General features: G+C 41.0%; 4 protein-coding genes across 5 annotated transcripts; 3 read left to right on the forward strand and 1 right to left on the reverse strand.

Moving 5' to 3' along the window:
• Positions 1–2,358: 2,358 nt before the first annotated feature.
• Positions 2,359–5,369, forward strand: LOC134196233 (annexin A7-like). The gene is made up of 11 exons (XM_062665315.1): positions 2,359–2,501; positions 2,557–2,644; positions 2,746–2,840; positions 3,012–3,125; positions 3,692–3,748; positions 3,866–3,979; positions 4,050–4,118; positions 4,272–4,373; positions 4,677–4,752; positions 4,817–4,929; positions 5,013–5,369. The coding sequence occupies exons 1-11, from the start codon at positions 2,493–2,495 to the stop codon at positions 5,130–5,132; spliced, it is 957 nt and encodes a 318-aa protein (XP_062521299.1). The 5' UTR covers positions 2,359–2,492; the 3' UTR covers positions 5,133–5,369.
• Positions 5,370–6,357: 988 nt separating this feature from the next.
• LOC134196232 (annexin A7-like) lies at positions 6,358–11,517 on the forward strand. The gene is made up of 11 exons (XM_062665314.1): positions 6,358–6,420; positions 6,490–6,577; positions 6,635–6,729; positions 10,091–10,204; positions 10,264–10,320; positions 10,383–10,496; positions 10,564–10,632; positions 10,701–10,802; positions 10,872–10,947; positions 11,013–11,125; positions 11,190–11,517. The coding sequence occupies exons 1-11, from the start codon at positions 6,412–6,414 to the stop codon at positions 11,310–11,312; spliced, it is 960 nt and encodes a 319-aa protein (XP_062521298.1). The 5' UTR covers positions 6,358–6,411; the 3' UTR covers positions 11,313–11,517.
• A 281-nt stretch (positions 11,518–11,798) lies between these two features.
• On the forward strand, positions 11,799–16,096 carry LOC134196362 (beta-agarase A-like). Its single transcript, XM_062665465.1, has 4 exons — positions 11,799–12,088; positions 12,316–13,752; positions 13,846–13,933; positions 14,292–16,096. Exons 1-4 carry the CDS (start codon positions 11,845–11,847, stop codon positions 14,323–14,325), a joined length of 1,803 nt encoding a protein of 600 aa, XP_062521449.1. The 5' UTR covers positions 11,799–11,844; the 3' UTR covers positions 14,326–16,096.
• Positions 16,097–16,900: 804 nt separating this feature from the next.
• On the reverse strand, positions 16,901–18,491 carry LOC134196481 (GPI mannosyltransferase 2-like). 2 transcript variants are annotated; one of them, XM_062665624.1, is made up of 5 exons: positions 18,399–18,491; positions 18,098–18,321; positions 17,366–18,032; positions 17,222–17,306; positions 16,901–17,162 (listed from the first exon to the last, which is right to left on the reverse strand). In XM_062665624.1, the coding sequence occupies exons 2-5, from the start codon at positions 18,195–18,197 to the stop codon at positions 16,980–16,982; spliced, it is 1,035 nt and encodes a 344-aa protein (XP_062521608.1). In that variant the 5' UTR covers positions 18,198–18,321; positions 18,399–18,491; the 3' UTR covers positions 16,901–16,979. The 2 variants fall into 2 exon arrangements, with proteins under 2 accessions (XP_062521608.1, XP_062521607.1); XM_062665623.1 differs by having other exon boundaries at positions 17,366–18,321; positions 18,399–18,485.
• Positions 18,492–19,829: the final 1,338 nt, after the last annotated feature.

Here is a 19,829-nt window from a genome sequence, read left to right on the forward strand (position 1 = left end):
ATCTTGGCCGGTATGCCTATAGAAAACCGCGTGGCCGTGAATTTTCGTTATCAGGTTGTCTAACCACTGGTCTAGGAAGCGAGTTTAACTGTTGGCTGCAGAGACTGCATTGCTCTGGAGGAATTGTGCCTTGACACTCGGCCTCTCCCTTTCGGCGGTCCTTCTCTAAACCTTCTGTAGATATACATAAACATAAATATAAATATAGCAACGGGGTTTTGCCAGGCAGTATGAGGTCCGGAGAAATGAGATGTTCAGCTAGTATTAGTATATTCCGGAAATATCCACGCGTCGATATGTTAAAGACAGATTATCAAATTTTTGACATCCATTATCTATATGTAACACTTTGACTATCATAGGTAACATGACCACTTTGCAATTGACTGCGATTTCTTCAACATCTATTAGATCACATCTAGAGTAGGTGGCTGCGAGACCAGAATTTTCTGTACACTTGTACGGTCAAATTCTAAATCGACTCACTATGATTTAACGTTTTGTTTACGGGTTGCGTTTTTTACGGCAACAATGTTTAACCAGCTCTCATGCAACAAAGCAACGACGGTCCGCATGCAAGGATACGGTGTGCAGTGGCGTATAACTTCACCTCTTGTATACATGACTGCCAAGTGTACAATTATATATACTAGTTATCATATGTGCACGTCGAGGATACCGAGGCAAAGCCGAGGTAATTATCGAGACAATTAACTGCCACTCACCCGAGGCAGAATAACACGATATCCGAGATTCGTCCATACGATAAGTGATTTGTATCATGCAAGGCCATTGGTTGGTTTGAATTACCGTTCATTCTGAGCTGTGAGTACGTAAATCTTACTTCTTACTTGTCAGTGACCATTCTGTAACTAATTAGAGGTGCTTGGCCGTTTAAAGGCATATCAAATCATCTGCGCGTTATTCAATTCTAATTGAAACCAGTTGTGTTGTGCTGTTGATAGCAACGGTAGGGTGTACACGTTTCCCTTGACTGTGATAGGGTATCAGCGTACAAACGATTTGTATTGTACCCGCTGTATCGACCAATCAGAGTTGGCAAAACCCACGTGACATGATACAATGACTGGTCTACTCGAGTATTTAATAGAACGTAAGTGATGATCCATTCTTCAAGCAATCGGCATGTGACGCTTGATATACGCGATTCCTGTGGCCGGAACGCAAAGGGAAAGCTAGCCGGTTTAGGAACGGCCATGCAGAGGTCTGGAATCAGCTTGTCCGTAACATATATGCATACAGCGTTCGTGCACAGTTCAACTTTCCTGCTTTCAGAAACACCTTGCTGTGCTTCTGATCTCGTATAGTGCATGCATGCAATACTCATGAAGCTGAGCACTAGAATAATGATATATGGCGCTATTCTAAACACGAATGCCTGAGTGCATATGTATGTTATAGCGGCTCGGTGCCGCAATCAATACAGGTTGCTCACTGTTGTAGTGTATATACTGTGTACGCTTATTGGTGACACACTGCAACTAATGGATCATGCAGTTAGTTAGTAAAAGTGATCACGCTTTCTTCAAAACGATCTCTAGTGTCTTTCACGCAGTCAAATCACAGTTGTTCTTCACAACGATTGGAGGTCTCGCAATTTAGAAGACGAATTGTACGGTTGTCCAATTGGTTCACTCTTACTACCGAGCAATCACCTCTCTTACTGCAGCTGTTATATATTGGAAGAAATTATGCACTTTGACGGACCTACTACAGAAATTACTGCCTGCATGGTCAAGCCTGCATGTGCGAAGAATTTTTGTACGGGAAAGTTGGTTTGTGACATAAGTAGACGTTTAAAAATTAAGTTATTTATTAAGGAAAGTTAGGCACGGCTTGCACAATCGTTTCCGCAAGGAAAAAACAGGCTCTATAATTTATAAACCTTGACACTCTGGGTTCTCTTCACTGTCCACAAGTTCTTCGCCATTCCTCATCCACGTTGTCACGCATCTGTTTGAGATGCGGCATCATGCACATTGCTAGTAATCTTGCTCACGACATGGACAACGTCAGTTTGGCTAGTATAGGGCGTACCAGTAGGTGGGCCACTGCCGATCTGATCGTGGCTTATGTTAATTAAGTTAATTAAGTTGTGACAATGAAGATTTAATCAATAATTGAAAAATTTTTCAACCATCCTTGTTATAATTAGTATTGGTTTTTCTTTGCTCAACTAGCTAAAACGTAATTGCAGATGTCAGGAGTCGTCAATCACTGAAAGTCTACACGAGACGTCTGCACGATCTAGCCGACACAGGCGTTCACTGACAAGTCAGGGATACCATACATGGTCGCACTGGGAGGAGTTCGCCTTGGAACAAACTTTGCGCAACAAATTATCAGTTGCAGATCCACTTACGTCATGGCAACTATATGAGTTGCCATCAAATGTACAGCAGCCGGCATAGTAGCGCGAGTCATTCTACCGTCTGCCACAGTCAGAGACACAACACCGAACTCCGAACGCAATGGCCTCGGTCAGTACAGAAACTGTCTTATCAAATGCCTCGAGTTTACATTTCTTTTCGCTAGTCTGACACAAGTGGAACAATTTTTCCTTCGCCGTCCTTCAATGCGGAGGTGGAAGCGGAAAGGCTTCGAGAAGCGATGAAAGGGATCGGTATGGATGCGCGACGTGTTTGACACATCGTGGCATGAACGCTAACTTCCATCCAGTCACGCCATTGTCTCGGTCTAGAAATGACGTCTTTCTCCTGCTAGGCACCGACGAAGCTCCCATCGTCGACATTCTAACGGGCATTTCTAACGGGCAGCGGCAAGAGTTGAAAGTGCAATACAAGACTATGTTCGGCAAGGTAACCGATTTCGTGCCTGCATACGACAGTGTGGTGCACATGCTTGCAGTAGCGCGTGACCGGACGTTGTGCAGACGAACAACGTCCGGCCATTGTGACGTGATGACGTTTTGACATGCCTTCGGTCATTAACATTTTTGTGTAATCATGGTTTGACGCTCGATTCTCTAGGATCTTACAGAAGACATGGAGTCAGAATTAACGGGTAACTTCGAAAACTCCATTCTTGCATTACTGGACCAATCCGTCGTCTACCTGGCTAGACAACTGCGACGTGCTATGAAGGTAATTAGAGCGACCATGCAGGAATACACGGTGTTAGTCGAAATAGGAACAAAATAACGGACGAGATGTTAGATGGAATGGTCAATTAATTAATGCAATATTCATATGAGGTCATTGTTTGCGTATGCTATTGTAACTACTATAGTGTACATGTACATGTAGAAGCCGTTTACTGGTTTTGTTTTGATTTGTTCTGTTACCAATGCCTGATGTACGTTGAATGACATTACATCAGCATTTTCCGGTAATAATACTCTGCTGGGACGTGCTGTGTACATGATAGCGAAGATCAGTAATTTATTTGATTAGTGTGAGTCCCGGACTGATTGTGATGATTGCTGTAATAATAATAGACTGCCCGTAGAAACCCTCTACGCTTCTGTGTAGTTGCGTAGTACATTATCTTCCAAGAGCAGAGAGTAAGGTGCAGGTTTCCTGAACAGCGCAAGCACGGTTTGCTAGTAGTTGTACATATAGTAGGTATATAGATGACACCAATACACCAATACCGTAGCACGTGCAAACTAACGTGATGGAATAGTTTACAAGTATGTTTGCATTGCCAGGGACTTGGAACCGATGAATCTGTTCTAGTGGAGATCATTTGTACGAGGAACAATTTGGTAAGAACGGATTTTGATGTAGATACCCATTGATTGTTTTGCATGCGTGCTTGTAATTATACTAATTATCCTAATCATTTCCTAACTCCTGTTTATTTGCACTTGTTTGCGTAACAGGAACTACTAGAGTTGAAGGAAACGTACAACAAGGAGTTCAAACGAGATTTGGAAAAAGACGTCCGATCCGAAACTTCCGGCCACTTCCAAAGGCTTCTCATCTCTTTGCTGCAAGTAATTAGCTAGATAGAGCTCCAGAGGACGAATGAGTCTGTCTCTAACTTGTAATTGTCTATGTCTCTAGTGTAACAGAGATGATTCTGAGACCGTTGACCAGGATCTGGCCATGAAAGAAGCTGATGATTTGATGAAAGTAATAACCACAACTCTAGTCTCGCGTAGCGAGACCGCTCCCGCCTCGCGGATATTGACTGGCACGTGCACGCATCGCGTACTGTGGGGGTGTCTGGCAACGCGAACTAAAACACAATTTGTTGCCTAACCTCTTGTTTATCTTGTCGCTTAGGCAGGTGTCCAGCAATGGGGAACAGACGAGTCGGTCTTCAACAAGATCTTTGCTACAAGAAGCCCGCCACAACTACGTGCTACGTTCGAAGCCTACAAGGAGGTAACAAACAAGCTCGCCTCATGCATCACACTTGTCGCAACCGGCCACCTACCCAACAGTGCTCACTTTGCGCATTTATTATTTATAACCCGAGCGCGCATGCGCTAAAGTTAAAAAGTATTTTGAGGTTTGACGTCATAGCGCACGTGATGTCTTGCCCTCTTACATGCTACTTGTTCTAACGCGCGCACGTTTGTGAAGCAGGGTGTACTATTTTAGTAAAGGATCTTTGGGTGGTCATTGTTGACAGGTTTTACTGTGTCAAGTTACATCAAATATAATAGATTATTTTACCTAATACAGCTTTCCGGCAAAGACATTATCTCCGCTATTAAATCTGAGATGTCTGGGGATCTCAAAAGCGGATACGTCGCCGTTGGTGAGTGAGCGTGGTACCCGCTGGTGTACTGTATAGACAGTAGAGTGACGTTTTCTTGTGACAGCCGAGAGTATCATGGACCGCCCGTCGTACTACGCTGGACGTCTATACAAATCGATGAAAGGACTCGGAACAGATGATGATACCTTGATACGTATCATAGTTTCAAGAAGTGAGGTAAGCGTAGCTACACAGCAAATGTTGTAATGAGAGTGCTCGCTACCAGTTAGTTACGTGTGTTTGTGTGATTCTGTTGTTAGATTGATTTGGCTGACATCAAAGAAAGGTTCTTGATTATCTACTCTCAGACTTTGGCTGATTTCGTCAAAGACGACACTAGCGGCGATTACCAACGCGTTATGCTGGCTATTGTCAAGTAGTCATGTCAACCGACCAGGACTTGAACTCGAACTCTTGACTAGAATTGATTTGCTTAGTTGTAGTGCGTGATTGCTTGCTTTTCCTTGAAGTTTTCGATAGTGCAGTTGGTCGTGTTTAGCGGTACTTGTAGGTGTACGTGTAGGTATAGAAGTGTTGCAGAGATGGAAACGTGTTCTAGGACTGGAATTACAGTACCCCGATTGTGTCAATAAAAGTTGTTGACAGTGGCATCAAGACGATGGGCTACTCTAGTTACGGATTCTCTAGCAGTGTTAGTCATGATATAGTAGCTGACTGGCTCTCCATCTAGTTATTAGAGATAACTCACAAAGGCGATAATTGCTTGACTCAATGTTACTAAACAAACTAGATTCTTTTAAAGTAATTATCCAAATTTCGCAAAATTACAAATTCTAAATCTACAATAATTGTCTGAGCAGATAAAAGCTACTTGCGGCTCATTAGTCTAACTAGGCACAGGATCGTTAGAAGCGAAGTGCAATCTATAGCATTTTTGCAAGCAATCAATGTAACTTACAGTCCTTTTTTCTTTTGACACTTCCTAACTAGGCGTGATCGAGTTTGACCGTTCATGTCACCCACGTAACGTTTGAATCGTACGTACCTAGTGTTCACAATCTTGAGATAGCAGAGGCTGCAGCCAACTTTTTCAACCCTAGCACACATGCGTGACTATGCACGTCTAGTCTATGTACTGATTACGTCAGTTACACAGGGCGTAGCGTGACCTGTAGAAATAGGGGGGACTTAACCCTTCACGGTGCTAAGGGGCACGCCCACTTTTATAACACACTTACTTGTCTAGACACTCTATTGGCTCCCATAATTGACTGATACGGTAGAATCAGTGGCGTAGAGCCAGACTGGAGAAAGGGTTGTGTAAATACTATATAGTATAATACAGCTTTGGTCCTCACACGTATTTAGAGCCCACAATTTTTATGACCACGCCTACAAATACAGGGCATAAGTACCACGCTACGCCCCGCCCTATACTAATACGTAGCTACGTATGTAGTATATCTACTCTACTAGTCTAGTAACCAATAGTACCTCCATCGAGAGGAGTAAGAAATGTCTGCAGAACTGTATATGTCGTTGTTCACATTTCGGTAGTTTAATTAATTAAAGAGGTGGCTGATTGGGCTTTGATGGGTTACTCGCGAGGTAATGAACGCCCAGCGTGAGACACAAATTGCTTAATCCGGGTCTTAATTGTCTAATCAGTCATACACAGTTTCGCGGAACCGAGACAGCATGGCCACGGTGAGATGCGAATTGTGACGATCTTACTGAATATCTTGCTACATATTATTTCATTAATTATTATGGCAGCCTGTTACACATGGAACTATTACCGCTGCTCAAAATTTCAACGCAGAGGCAGAAGCCGAGAAATTGCGCAAAGCCATGAAAGGGATTGGTGAGTGACTGTAGCCTCTGTTGCTCTGCGAGGATAATTTGCAAAATTACGTTGCAGGAACGGACGAAGACGCTATTATTCGCGTGTTGACCTCCTGTTCTAACGAGCAGCGTCAGAAGATAAAGCTGCAGTTCAAAACCATGTATGGAAAGGTACAGCAATTGCTGTGTGGCACGTTCATCACCAGAGCAGGTGTAGCACGGACTCTCACCTGCGTGAGAGGGAAGTCATCCCTCTCACGCTGATGTAAAGTCCGTCCCAGCTAACTTCAACCCCAGAAAAATTGCAATAACTCCTGCTAGGAAAGTCGCAGCAACGTGCTACGATCATCATTTTGAAGGTGCCGTCCCTAGCAGATAGATATCACTGTAATTTCCTGTATATTCATTATCGTATCAAGGAGCTGACCAATGAACAGTCAGTACATGATTAGCACCTTGAAACATAGGGGTAACTACTGTAAACCTAGTTGGTACAGTGATGTTACTGCTAATAGTCTAAACGGGTCCATAGCTTTGGGAAACCTTTCTCTACAGAGTAAAACTCCCCAATTCTTTGACTTTAGACCATCAGTGTGTCATGTAGTCAATGCTGGTGGTGGTTTCTACATCCATGTAGTCTCTAAAAATGTAGTCATGCTATTGGCATGTTAAACTGTTTGTTGATAACGCTCTTAGTTTACTATGATGTAATCTAGTTACAAATGCCCTCCCCCAAGTGACTTGAGGGGGTGAAGTTAGCTGGATGGACTTAGCTGGACAGACTTTACATAGAGTCATATAGTACGTGCTTCATGTTTTCTCTGGTCTGGAAGTTTGAGGCTAAAGTCATACATCAATTATCGGACACTCCCCAATATCAGACACTGGTGTAGTGGAAACCAGACAAAGATTTCTTGTATTTAAGGAATGAGTGTAGAGAGTAGTAACACGACGTGCTAGATTCAGCTTGATTACTTGGTGTATTGCTGTTCACAGTGACAAAATAGAACTTCCGCTGCTTTTTTCGTATATCGGGCACGCCCATCAAATATCAGAAAGTCGCGGTTTTTGCTTTTGATGGGACTACAGTTCACTGTCTGCACCTTGAAATAATAGGTACTTGTCTCTTCTACTTGCAGTGATAACAACAGATCGTCAGCTTTGCACGTTGCTCTTCAGGAAGCTGAAGAAGAGGGGCGGGTCTTGTTCTATAATATTGGACACCCGATTTGCTTGATGCGAGTGCAATGTAGGCAAGAACCGTGAAGAATTATGTTAATGTTGACTGAAGACATCTACAAATGCCCACCGAGCATGGAAGGTCTTTGACTCGTCTCCATATTATACAAAAGAGTATTTGGAGAGAAAATTAGATCTTCAAATGACTCCTATGATGTATGTATGCTCAGTATAGACGCAGGATAGACGATTGCAGAAAGCCGTGTTCTGTCAAGACGAAGTGTGTATAACACAGCAGTAGCGTCTGGCTATGCGAGGCTGTACTGATCATGATCAAGCCCATTAGCTACCACCTTCTCTAGATTCATTTGTTCACATACGATGGTGATGTTCAGGACGTGCTAGATTAGGGAGGGCTATAAATGTTCTCAGTTTAACATCTGTAGATTCATTCATTTGGTTGTGGACGGCCATATAGCTAATTCTTTGAATACAGAGACGAGTCAAAGGCTCTTTATGCTTGTCGGGCATTTACAAAACGTCTGCAGTCAGTATTAACACAATTCATCGCGGTTTTGCCTATTTGCACTCGCATCAAGCAAACTCAGGTGTTCGATATTAGAGAACAAGACCCTCCTCTCTTGTCTAGCTTTCTGAAGAGCAATGTACAAAGCTGCCGATCTGTTGTTATCACTGCGAGTAGAAGAGACATGTACCTATTATTTCTAGGTGCAGACAGGGAACTGTAGTACCGTCGGTGTGTCCAATATACGGGAAAAGCAGCAAAAGTTCTATTTTGTCACCGTGAACAGCAATATGCCAAATGATCAAGCTGAATCTAGCACGTTGTGTTACCGTGTGACTACTCTCTACATTCATGCCATAGATACAAGAAACTTTTGTCTGGTTTATGTCAGTGTTCGATATTGGGGAGTGTCCGATAATTGATGTATGACTCAACAGAAAATTCAAATGTTGTTTTGATAGTGACCAGGTCTAGTATTGTAAAACTTTAAACAGACTTTGTACTAGTGCTGTACTGTACTGCTGATGCTGCAGTCTGTCGTAGATGCTCTTTCTTTTACTTGAAAGCGGGGCCGGGATACTCACAGTCATACCCCTACCACCTTGCTTGGGTATTCTACAGAGTAGTGAAAACGAGGTTAGATGAATTAGTGGCAAGATCGAGAAGCAAGCCTGTGTCAATTGAATGTAGTGCAGAAGTAACCAGCCAACACTATTTACAGCTTGTCGTGGATTCTCGTCGATGTTCTCCTCTCTTAATTAAAGATTCTGCCAGTATAGCTAGACTGAATCAGATTGCTGCTCAGCACGTCGCTGGTGCATGGCTGCATGCAGGCAATACCCAACAATAATCGATCTTGGCCTTGCTATGCCTGCCAGAGCTTTCAGTGTTGCATTTCGAATTTGGCTTGGTCTTCAGGTTCTTTCCTCCCTTTCTAACACAAAACATTATGCTTGTGGCACTATTATTGACAAGTGTGGTGATCATGTCCTGGTTTATTATTTTTAGTAATTATCATCTCTATTCATTTCTGTTGTTTCTGCACCTTGATCCACTTCATCATCTTCGGTAGTAGGTTCTGCATTTGGAGCATAAAGTGGGGTGTGTGTGTTCTCACATTAATACAGGTACATTGCCCAGAGGCAGTAAAGAAAAGATGTACAAAAGAGAGAAAAGATCAGAGCACAACTAGACTATCCTTTCAAGTCGCTGTACTTCAATGTACACAAAGAAAATGTAGTATACGTCCTTATGGATTTCGATATACATGATATACAAGCAATGTTACAAACTATCTCATTTGTGCTATACAGGAACTGATGAAGGGACATCATTTGTTCTCGTTTTAGCCTTTCACTAGCTTCCACGAACTAAGGTGCACATCTTTCTATCATTGAGTCACAACCACTCATTCTGAGCCCCTTCCAGATCACTTTTCTCCAGGCATTGTGCAAAGTATGTCAGTTAGATTTCTTGTTGAGGTTGCACAGGTGACTGCCGTCTGCTAAGACAGGAAAAAGTTGTCTATACAGAATTGTCCTCCAAATTTTCTCTTCTGCCTAAGACAGCATTGGTATTAGCAAATAGTTTGTGTTGGGAGCACACAACAATGACTTCGTAAGCAAAAAAGGTTGCTGAAGGCGTGGCATACATACAGAATGGAATGCAGACAATTACTGTGCGCCTAGGGTTTAGCACTTTAGTGCTTTAGTTTTTACAGTTCTACTACTAGTCATATTTATTTGTAGTGACTCATATGATCAAGTTGCTGTTTTGAACTGTCAACCTTGTTTACTTTGTTATCTTACCAGCTTGTTTGAAATTTAGGATCTGATAAGTGATCTCAAATCAGAATTAGGAGGTCACTTGGAAGATGGAGTGTTGGCACTGTTGGATACACCTTTGGTATTTGATGCCAAGGAGTTGCGAAAAGCCATGAAGGTATACTGTAGCACATCAATGGTGTTTACAAAAAGTTTTACATGCAAACGTCTTTGTAGGGAGCTGGCACGGATGAAAGTGTTTTGTTGGAAATTTTGTGCACTCGTTCATCAGATGTTAGCAATTTCTTTGTAAAGTATTTTTATAGGCATGTGTTTATCTTGACAATTTTTTGTAGGAAATTAAAGAATTAAAGAAAGCGTATCATCAGGAGTTGAAGCGTGACTTGGAGAAGGATGTCGTGTCGGAGACAGGTGGCCATTTCAAACGATTACTTGTCTCGTTGTTGCAGGTATGGTATACTTAGTTTGACAGACCGTATACTCAAATTAGATCGTTCGTCAAGAGTTGGTGTTTAGGCTAACAGAGATTGTTCTACTACTGTGGACAAGGATTTGGCTATGAAGGATGCTCGTGATCTATACGATGTAACCATATTTGACTAATCTAGTTTGTTCGTGATCTGTAGTTGTCTTTTACCTCTTTGTGGGCTTAGGCAGGGGTTGGCCAGTGGGGCACAGATGAGTCAGTCTTTAACAAGGTGTTTGTGTCACGAAACTATGCTCAGCTGAGAGCAACATTTGTTGAATACAGAGAAGTATTAAATCTCTTTTGCATGCAATTTGGACATGTTTACATGTGTTGCTTGGAAAATTGTGTCCATCAGCTTGCCGGTCATGACATCATCAAAGCCATAAATAAAGAAATGTCTGGTGAACTGGAGGAAGGTTTTCTATCTATTGGTATGACTACTAGCTCATAAACGCTTTGATTTAGTTTGTTTTGTATAAGTTTTGGTTGTGTTTAGCCCAATCTGCTCTTGATTCTCAAGCCTACTTTGCTGAACGTCTGTATCGATCAATGAAGGGTGCTGGAACTAACGACAGTCAGCTGATTCGGGTTCTGGTGTCACGGAGTGAAGTAGGATGGATATTGGCAGATACATTGTTATGTTAAGAGTTTGAATCAAAGTCGCATTTATTAGATTGATTTGGCTGATATCAAACTTCGCTTCCAAGCCATCTATGGTAAGCCTTTGGGTTCATGGATCAAAGGAGACACCAGGGGTGATTATAAGAAACTACTCCTGGCAATTGCTAAAGAATAAGTGTGTTTGGTGTCATTTTCTGAAACTCGAATTGCAGATTGAGCTGTAGCCAAGTATTTTCTTGATTGATGGACCAATTTATTACTCAATGTTTTGTATTTCAGTTTGCAAATCTAGCAATTGTGCATGACAGTGCACAATTGTTTCATTGTCTTGTTTGTTGCTTTCTGTACTGCTGAGAATGAATTGTGTTTTTGGGAGAGAATTGTTGAGTTTCCATTTGCTACCAATTGTTAAATTAGATTGTGTGAGACTCAGACTATAGAGAAGTAGGCGTGACGGTTTGCAAGGGACTTAAATAATTAATAATATTTATTATAAAGACTACTCAGTGCGTCAGAATTACTAATATTGCTATAATTATTGAGTTACTTGCATTAAGTTTGTTTCAATTCAGTAGTCACTGGCTGTACCAGGCTCAAAACTGACTGACTGGCTATATAACGTGCGTTAAGTCCCTTAGAATTTTCTAACGGGTGCCTTGGCTTCCGGCGTGGGTTAGCTCACTAGCTTAGAAGGAGGTCACCGCGTTATGCTAGAAGTAATAGTATTGCCGCTTTTATACTTTTTTTTTGCAACGTGTCAAGGCAGTCTTCTTGCGCTGGAACGGAGCGACGTAGTGCCTCTCAGTCTTCAATTTTCGCGCTTGTCTGTCTCAAATTCAGACAACTACGTTACCAGCAAGACAATCTCTGAGCTGGACGGTGATGTATACCCTCTACTCGGCTATCATTTTGTTAGAAGAGAAGGATACATAGTCAAGACTCAACATGAAGGTTAGTTAATTAATTAATATAACAAATTTGTACTAATTACTAAATAAAATAACTTTAGGCAACAGGTTTTGTTAATAAACAGGATTTGTACAGAATAGTTAAGTTTTTGATTTTATGAAAATTGTGTGTATTTTAAACATATTGTAGCATACACTAATTTACAAACCGAGTTTCTGTGTAATGATCGTACTGTATGGTATGTGTTGTTACAGTCTGTGTTGTTGCAGGAACGGTACCTGTGTATGTATTCTATCATCCACAATTAAACGATCACGTTCTCGCCAATTCATCATTTGCAGAGAATGGATATCAAAAACTGTACCTCGTGGGCTATCTTTTTGTGCAGCAGTCTAATCACACTACTCCTCTGTATCAATACTATAGCCACAAGTTTAATGATCATTTTGCCTGTGCAACGTCAGTTGGAGTGAAGGACGCTACAGCAGCTGGTTATGATTGTTTAGGTATCATTGGGTATGTTCTGATTTCAGAGCCAATTTCTAAATTTGTAACACTTACTCAAGACATGAATGGGATATGGTGGCTTGCACAGGGAGAAAATCGTTTCATGACTGTTGGAGTTAATCATGTTAATAATGGTGGAATGGATGATGGTGTAGGTGGGAGGGAAAGCGTTGAGTGTCAGAAGCAATATTTGAATTGTGGAGACACGTTGTCTTTTGCTCAAGCTCTTGGATATTCTCCATACTACAACTCAACTATGGCAAGGTATGGCAGTGGAGAAAAGTGGGCTAATAATACACGTCAGCGACTACTGCAGTGGAATTTTAATACAATTAGTGGCTGGAGTGCTACAGTGATGGAACAGCAGCCAGGACTGCTTTACTGCCATTTATTAGATATTGGAACTACGTGGCTAAATCATAGCAGTATGGGAGATGTATTCAGTCAGGACATGCGTGACCAAATGTACGGCATTGCTGCCAAACAGGTGGCACCTCGAGCTAATGACACAAACTTGATCGGTTGGCAATTTGACAACGAATTCAATGTAAACCAGGACTTTCTTTCGCAGTACCTTTCAATGAAGATGTCCTCTGCAGGAGAGCAACGTGCTGTGAAATTTCTTCAAGATCTTTATGGCACAATCCAAGATCTAAATAAGGCGTGGAATATCAATGCTACAAGCTTTGATGATGTAGTCAATCATCTTCATGACCATAGTCTCAATATGACAGAATACTCCATGAGTATGAACAAGTTTACTTTTATTTGGGCTACTCAATACTTTAATTTGTCTTCGGCTGCCATATGGCACTATGATTCCAACCACCTCCTCTTAGGCATGAGGTCGTCTTCACAGAACCCACAAGCCATTCGAGCTATGTTACCATATGTTGATTGGGTAGATCAACATATGTATTCTGATCTTCCTCAGATGAATGTACTTGAAGAAATCCATCAAGCAACCGGCAAACCGGTTATTGTTGGAGAGTTTTCGTTTACAGCGGTTGACTCAAATCTTCCGAATACAAAAGGAGCCCGAGCTCACAATCCAGCTACAACACAAGATGAAAGAGCTTCTCTGTTCACAAAATTTGTCACTGAGTTAGCAAAAGCCAAATTTATTGTGGGATATCACTGGTGGCAGTGGGCTGATGAGCCAGCAACTGGACGATGGCCTGATGGAGAAAATTCAAACTGTGAGTTGATGCAATAGATATCAATTCTTGTATAACTAATGCAGTATGTTGCTCTAACGACAGTGCAATACATGTAACATTACTGTGCTCTAGATGGTCTTGTTCATATTGATGATGATGAATATCATGTGCTTACTAACGAGATGACCAGAACAAACAAAGCTGTCCAAGACCTGCACAAGTCAGTGCATTGATTCCTATTTATTATACAGACATACTCTTTTCGTAGCAGTTGGTCTGAGCCTGTTTCCATTTTTTGGTTTGTATGTCTTGCCAGTTTAGGATGTGTATGCACTGTTTATCAAAGTAAGTGAACACCAAATAGCATTTTTCATAATGATTTTACCTGAAAATTGGTAGTCAGCAGACACAAATGGTGCTTGAGAGTACAGTATGTACAGAGTTGTGCTCTGATTAGGTGTGTGTGTGTGGGTTGTGTGTGTGGGTTGTGTGTGTGTGCATGTGTGTGTGTGTGTGTGTGTGTGTGTGTGTGTGTGTGTGTGTTGGTCGTGTGACTTTCAGGAATCTACTGTTTGCAGACAACTGTGCTCTTGTTGCTCACTCAGCAGATGACATATAACACATGGTCAATTGTTTTCATGATGCCTTGAAGATGTCCTCCTTTTTCTTATCTTGGAAGTGTTCTTTCAGACAATTGCACTGCTGAAAAAGACATAACAGCTCGGTTACAAAAAGCAGGTGGGGCTTATGGTGCTTTACAGAAGAGACTTTGGAGTTAACGAGGAATACAAATGAGTACGAAAGTACAGATTTACAAAGCAGATGTGCTTTCAACTTTCATGTATGGGTCCCAGATGGACCTTATACCAGAAGACATTGAAGAACTGGAAAATTTATCTCAGCTGTCTTCGGCCGTATTTTGAGAATACATTGGACAGAGAGGGTATCCAATATTGAAGTCCTGAGAAGTGCTGGTATGAGTGGGGTAGAATGTATGCTGATGAAGCAGAAGTTGAAATGGATTGACCACATAGTCAGAATGGATGACAGAAGACTGCCAAAGCAATTAAGTTCTTTAGGTCAACTGCTCCATGCACCAAGACCAAAGTTAGGTACAAAGACAAGATTTGGCATCATTTGCGAAAAGTCAACATCTCTCCAACAAACTCGGAATTCGTAGCTTCTGAGCATTCTACTTGGATAGACAAAATCATGTGTGGTCTAAGAAGTTTTGAAACAGAGAGCGTGAAGAAAATTAGAAAATTGAGAGTCAATGCGTCATGAAATCCTTACTGGATTCACCACAAGTCAACATATACATGTATGTCATTCTCTGTCAGTCTGTTTGTCTGCCAATACATACCTTTCCAACATTAGAACAGCAATGACACGTTTCTAAATCACAAATTCTTTATCAACTGACAACAGGCTATTCCACAAGACTGTGACTGTAATTCCTTGCTTGATGAAAGATACAACAGTCTTGGACAGCAGCTGTCCTCCATTTCACATCACATGGCATTTCCAATATTTTACAGGTTTGCCCAAATATTTGCTCTACTGCTCTGACTCATGCCAGCTGAACCACCATGTTATCATTGCTCTAATGCTGCCTTACTCTTTAGTTAAGGTCAGAGATAAACTTCACAGGACTATGGGATTCATTAATCAACTGTAGTTGGCGCTGATTAAACACATGTTGTATGAGTTGTGTGTGGAATCGATTTGTTACCTTGGAATTTTACATTTCTGAGTAAATTGGTAAAACTTGTACACTCTGTATCCAACATGACTGAACTGAACAAACCTGTAGTAGCCTGCCACAGTTCCTGTAAATTAGATGTGAAAGCACATACGATATTGTATAAATATTTGGATGTGCAGTACGAGTCAATTCAGCTAAATGAATGATTGTGGTGGAACACAGGTACGCTTGCAAACCAAACTGAACGTATATTGTGCTGTTGTCATCTCACCATTGCTATATGGTTTCGGAACATGGACGTTATATCACAGGCATGTCAAAAGTTGAGACTGTTTTCACATGAAGTGTCTGCACAAGGTTGCTGGTATCAGATGGCAAGACTTGATTCCTAATACGGAAGTTCCTAGAATCTGCAACATGAATGCTAACGAGACATTCCTTCTATGAGCACGATTTCATTGGTCAGGGCACTTGGTTTGTTCGAATGATGACAGAATACTGAAGGCTGTGTTCTACGGACAACTGAAAGAGGGAGCACGTTTACAGGGAGGTCAAAAGAAAAGATTCGAATCTTGCAACTACCATTGCAGCACCCAATATACCTGTCGCATCTATGGTTGTGTATGTGAATTACCATAGGGGTATTTCGACACGGACAAAGCCATAAATTATATTTGTCAAAATCGAGAACTTAGTCCGTCATCACAATCATCATCTGAAGTATGAAATGGAATGTGACTTGGTTTGTTAGTCCACTGTTGCAAAACATGCACACGCCTGTCACAATGTCATTGTCTCATCTCATTGTCTAATTGGCTCTGTCTGATCATATGTAGGATGAGGTCCTACCACATTATCAACTGCTCATTTACTACTGTAACATTAAATGTACATTGTGCTTGCAATGCGTCATCTTCTGAACTTTTCCAAAACCATCATGAACTGAGACATCACTGAGTTCATAATCTGTCTTGTAGCTCATCTTTCCTCTTTCCTTTAATTAAGTAGCAGCTGCACCATCTACTTTGGGTAATCCAGATCAGTGGAACAGTCTATAGGTTGGCAAAGTAAGTATCATACTCACTCAAGCAATCTCCATATTTGAGAATGGCTAACACCTATGGTAAAGCATAAAATGGAACTTTACTCATTGACACCTTGAGGTGACAATGAGCGGAAGTGATTCACCAAGTAACATTCCATGCTGCTGCACTATCCAACTCTTTAGAATTTGATACCATGAACCTAATTATGGCCAACATGTGGTGTAAAGGCAGAAGGGAACAAAAACAAATCATTCCTAGAGACACAAAATCTGGCAGAAGGTCTGTTTTACCAGAACCAATTAGAACATCAAAGTGTGAAAATGTAGAGACTTGCACAGAAAGTTAAGGATAAGACATTACTTGATCTCTGTGGCTTACTCAAGTACATAAGTACAGCACTCAAGCATACAATCTCTTCAGACGATAGACATTGAGTATAGACATTTGAATTTTATTTAATTAATCCAGTATTCCAACCAAAGTACATTCCTAGTAGATTATGTAGGACATCTACATCATGTCCATGGATAAAATGTGGAATGCATGAGAGTGCCCACTACAGAGAAAGTCACAAAGTACAAACCAACCAAGCAGCGACATAGTTGAGAGTGAGTAAATTCCTTCCCATCCAAATCCATTACATGACCAGCAAACCAGTAGAAGCCTGGAGTAGAAGAACAGATAAGTCGAGTGATAACCTAAATAAAAAATTATCACATGACCCACAAAAATTGTTAACAAAATAGTACAAAGTAACCTGCACGTGCATCGATGTGGTTCCAACTAATAGCAAAAATGCAAGATGAACCACAAATGGAAGAGCAGTCACTGACCATACACCCCTGAAACGGACCACCATCACGCTCAGACAATGTGTTGTGATTAATATAAACATGAATACCCATTATAACATTTCTTTCTGATGTGAAAATCAGGATTAAACTGTCTCTCTAGTGCTGACTTGAAGTAAACAACGACATAAATAGTTGACAGTACAACAACTGGACTTGCCAAGAAAAAATTAGGTAACTGCTTCAGTTCATAGTATCGAAACAGTCCCACATTCCAGTATTGTTTTTGTATAAATGAGTACATAAGTGGAATATAGTCATAACACCATGGTCTGTCACTTCCACGGGTGCAGAACTGAAAATATCCATAAACTTGAAATGCGAGGAATGGTAATAACGTAATAAAACATTGAATAGCACATACAAGTATGTGCAAAATCGTATTCTTCAGACATTGTCGTTGATTCCATAGCCGGGAAATACATGAATACGCAATAAAGCCACAATTGACAATCCCGTTTGAACGAGCAGCACTGGAGAGTGCAAAACACAGTGATGATAGCCAAAGTCTTCCAGTCAACAACAGCCACAAACCAACGAATGTGCAGAACGAAAACAAAATTTCAGAGTACATGACAGACATAAATACAGATGCTGGACTGACACAAAACAAAATGCTCGATATCATTGCCACTCTTTTCGTTCCACAAACGATATAGACAACGTGATAGAGTGCAACCACAGTCAGAACAAACAGACAGAGATTGAGAAGAAACGCTGAAAATAGAATAGACACTCTCAAATTAAAATTGCACAATCGACGGACAGGAAGCGAAACTGACTCTTCCAGTACTCGACACAATCCGGGAAGCAACGGGAAAAAAGCCATCGTCTGTTCGTACTGATAGCCTTCTTCGGCAATTGATATAAAATACTCTCCATCCCACTTCAAGTTGGCACACAACACAAAAGTGAGAGTGTTGCATACTTTGTAGCTTTCTGAAGTTTGTGTCAGGCATCTTTCAGTTGATGTGTCGTAATCAGACAATATAGAGCGACCAACAATCTGATAATTAGTGAAAGAAATGTAAATTATGCCTGTTTTAGTGTAGATTGAAATAGACGAGAGACAATTTGTTATACCTGAATTAAAATTACGACGAACCTGCTAAGCAAAGATATGAACACAAGCTGAGTTTCATCTCGAAAAGTACTAGCCATGTCCCGGATAAACTCGTGTATCCGGATCTCCCGGTGCGCAAACAAAAATGAGAGTTGTACAGTACAGTACATGTATTCGCGTTGTAGAATAAGAAAAGGGATGCTTTACTACTGGGCATTAGAAAGACATACTCGTTGCGACGTTAGCGAAGGTTTACAAGAATAGCAATACATTTCTATTAAATGATTAATTAAAATTTTAAAAGAAATTTTAGAAATGCGCAAGATTGCTTTGCTTTGTAATTAATTAAGTGCATGTGCTGTAGAAATTTCAAAGTATAGAAGATGTCATGAACACATTTAATCAAATCCAATAGTTAATTTTGGGTAACCAGGGGCGTATGTAAGCATGTTTCCGCGTTTCCCGGAAACCCCCTCTTAGATAGGTGTGTTCGATAATTTTGGGGCTAACTACGTTAATTGTGAGAGATCCTTCTAAGCAAAAGCCATTGATCAAGGATCTTGTACAGTCTATAAGGGTGACTTACTTGGCAGCAACAAAGACACAGAACTAAGACCTTGGGAGTGCATGCATTCTCAAATGAAAAACTACCAGACACTCCACAAGTAACGCTTCTTCTTGCAAGAAAATATGCCAGTTTCCAAATACTCACTGATCCTCAGCTGCTGTGTAGACTACTTGGGACAACATGTGAGTGCGAAAGAAGCTCTTTAATTAATAAGCCGACACAAGAGGTACATGCGGTCGGTAGACCATTCAGTCGGTCGAACAATCAAAGGTATATGCTAGGCGCAATTTACTAGCGCATGTGGCCGAAATGTTTCTTTAAGAACATGGCAATTGGCACTAATTATTCATTGCGATCGAAAATAGACGTAGATGAGGTTGTTGATATTTTTACTCGTAAGCAATGCAAACAACTTGCTCTTACACTTTGAGGTACAAAAGGAAGGTTAAGGTTTGTTACCCGGTCCTGTCTAAAAAGTGATAAATGTATAATAATAACGTAAGATATGGTACCATGACCACTTAAAGTACTGAAAGGTATAATAGACTTATTGTTCAAAAGCAGAATTGTTTTGGTAGTGTCCTGATAGCCACGCTGCCAGTTTCTTGATTTAATTACATATATACAGTGTGTGTGTGTGTGTGTGTGTGTGTGTGTGTGTGTGTGTGTGTGTGTGTGTGTGTGTGTGTGTGTGTGTGTGTGTGTGTGTGTGTGTGTGTGTGTGTGTGTGTGTGTGTGTGTGTGTGTGTGTACTCATAGTGATAGGTGTAATTGTGTGGACAGTGGGTATCTATAATTATTACTTGGAATCCCCTCTGACTGAGTGTCTATTTACGCCCCTGGTAACGTAGCTTGTTTCGTCTTATGCTTTAGTACTCTTGAA

This window comes from Corticium candelabrum, chromosome 21, assembly GCF_963422355.1.
Source record: "Corticium candelabrum chromosome 21, ooCorCand1.1, whole genome shotgun sequence".
Lineage (NCBI taxonomy): Eukaryota > Metazoa > Porifera > Homoscleromorpha > Homosclerophorida > Plakinidae > Corticium > Corticium candelabrum.

What these genes read in the sequence shown, in the direction of transcription:
- LOC134196481 (XM_062665623.1), bottom strand. Translation starts at nt 18,476, where the DNA reads ATGGCTAGTACTTTTCGAGATGAAACTCAGCTTGTGTTCATATCTTTG. An exon ending in TCGTCGTAATTTTAATTCAG is followed by an intron (nt 18,322 to 18,398) that starts GTATAACAAATT and finishes ACTAATTATCAG; the next exon opens with ATTGTTGGTCGCTCTATATT. An exon ending in CCACATCGATGCACGTGCAG is followed by an intron (nt 17,163 to 17,221) that starts GTTACTTTGTAC and finishes TTTTTTATTTAG; the next exon opens with GTTATCACTCGACTTATCTG.
- LOC134196232 (XM_062665314.1), top strand. An exon ending in TGTGCACTCGTTCATCAGAT is followed by an intron (nt 10,321 to 10,382) that starts GTTAGCAATTTC and finishes AATTTTTTGTAG; the next exon opens with GAAATTAAAGAATTAAAGAA. An exon ending in TTCTGGTGTCACGGAGTGAA is followed by an intron (nt 11,126 to 11,189) that starts GTAGGATGGATA and finishes CGCATTTATTAG; the next exon opens with ATTGATTTGGCTGATATCAA.
- LOC134196362 (XM_062665465.1), top strand. Translation starts at nt 11,845, where the DNA reads ATGCTAGAAGTAATAGTATTGCCGCTTTTATACTTTTTTTTTGCAACG. An exon ending in AGTCAAGACTCAACATGAAG is followed by an intron (nt 12,089 to 12,315) that starts GTTAGTTAATTA and finishes GTGTTGTTGCAG; the next exon opens with GAACGGTACCTGTGTATGTA. An exon ending in GCTGTCCAAGACCTGCACAA is followed by an intron (nt 13,934 to 14,291) that starts GTCAGTGCATTG and finishes TACTGTTTGCAG; the next exon opens with ACAACTGTGCTCTTGTTGCT.
- LOC134196233 (XM_062665315.1), top strand. An exon ending in AACTGCGACGTGCTATGAAG is followed by an intron (nt 3,126 to 3,691) that starts GTAATTAGAGCG and finishes TTGCATTGCCAG; the next exon opens with GGACTTGGAACCGATGAATC. An exon ending in AAGCGGATACGTCGCCGTTG is followed by an intron (nt 4,753 to 4,816) that starts GTGAGTGAGCGT and finishes TTCTTGTGACAG; the next exon opens with CCGAGAGTATCATGGACCGC.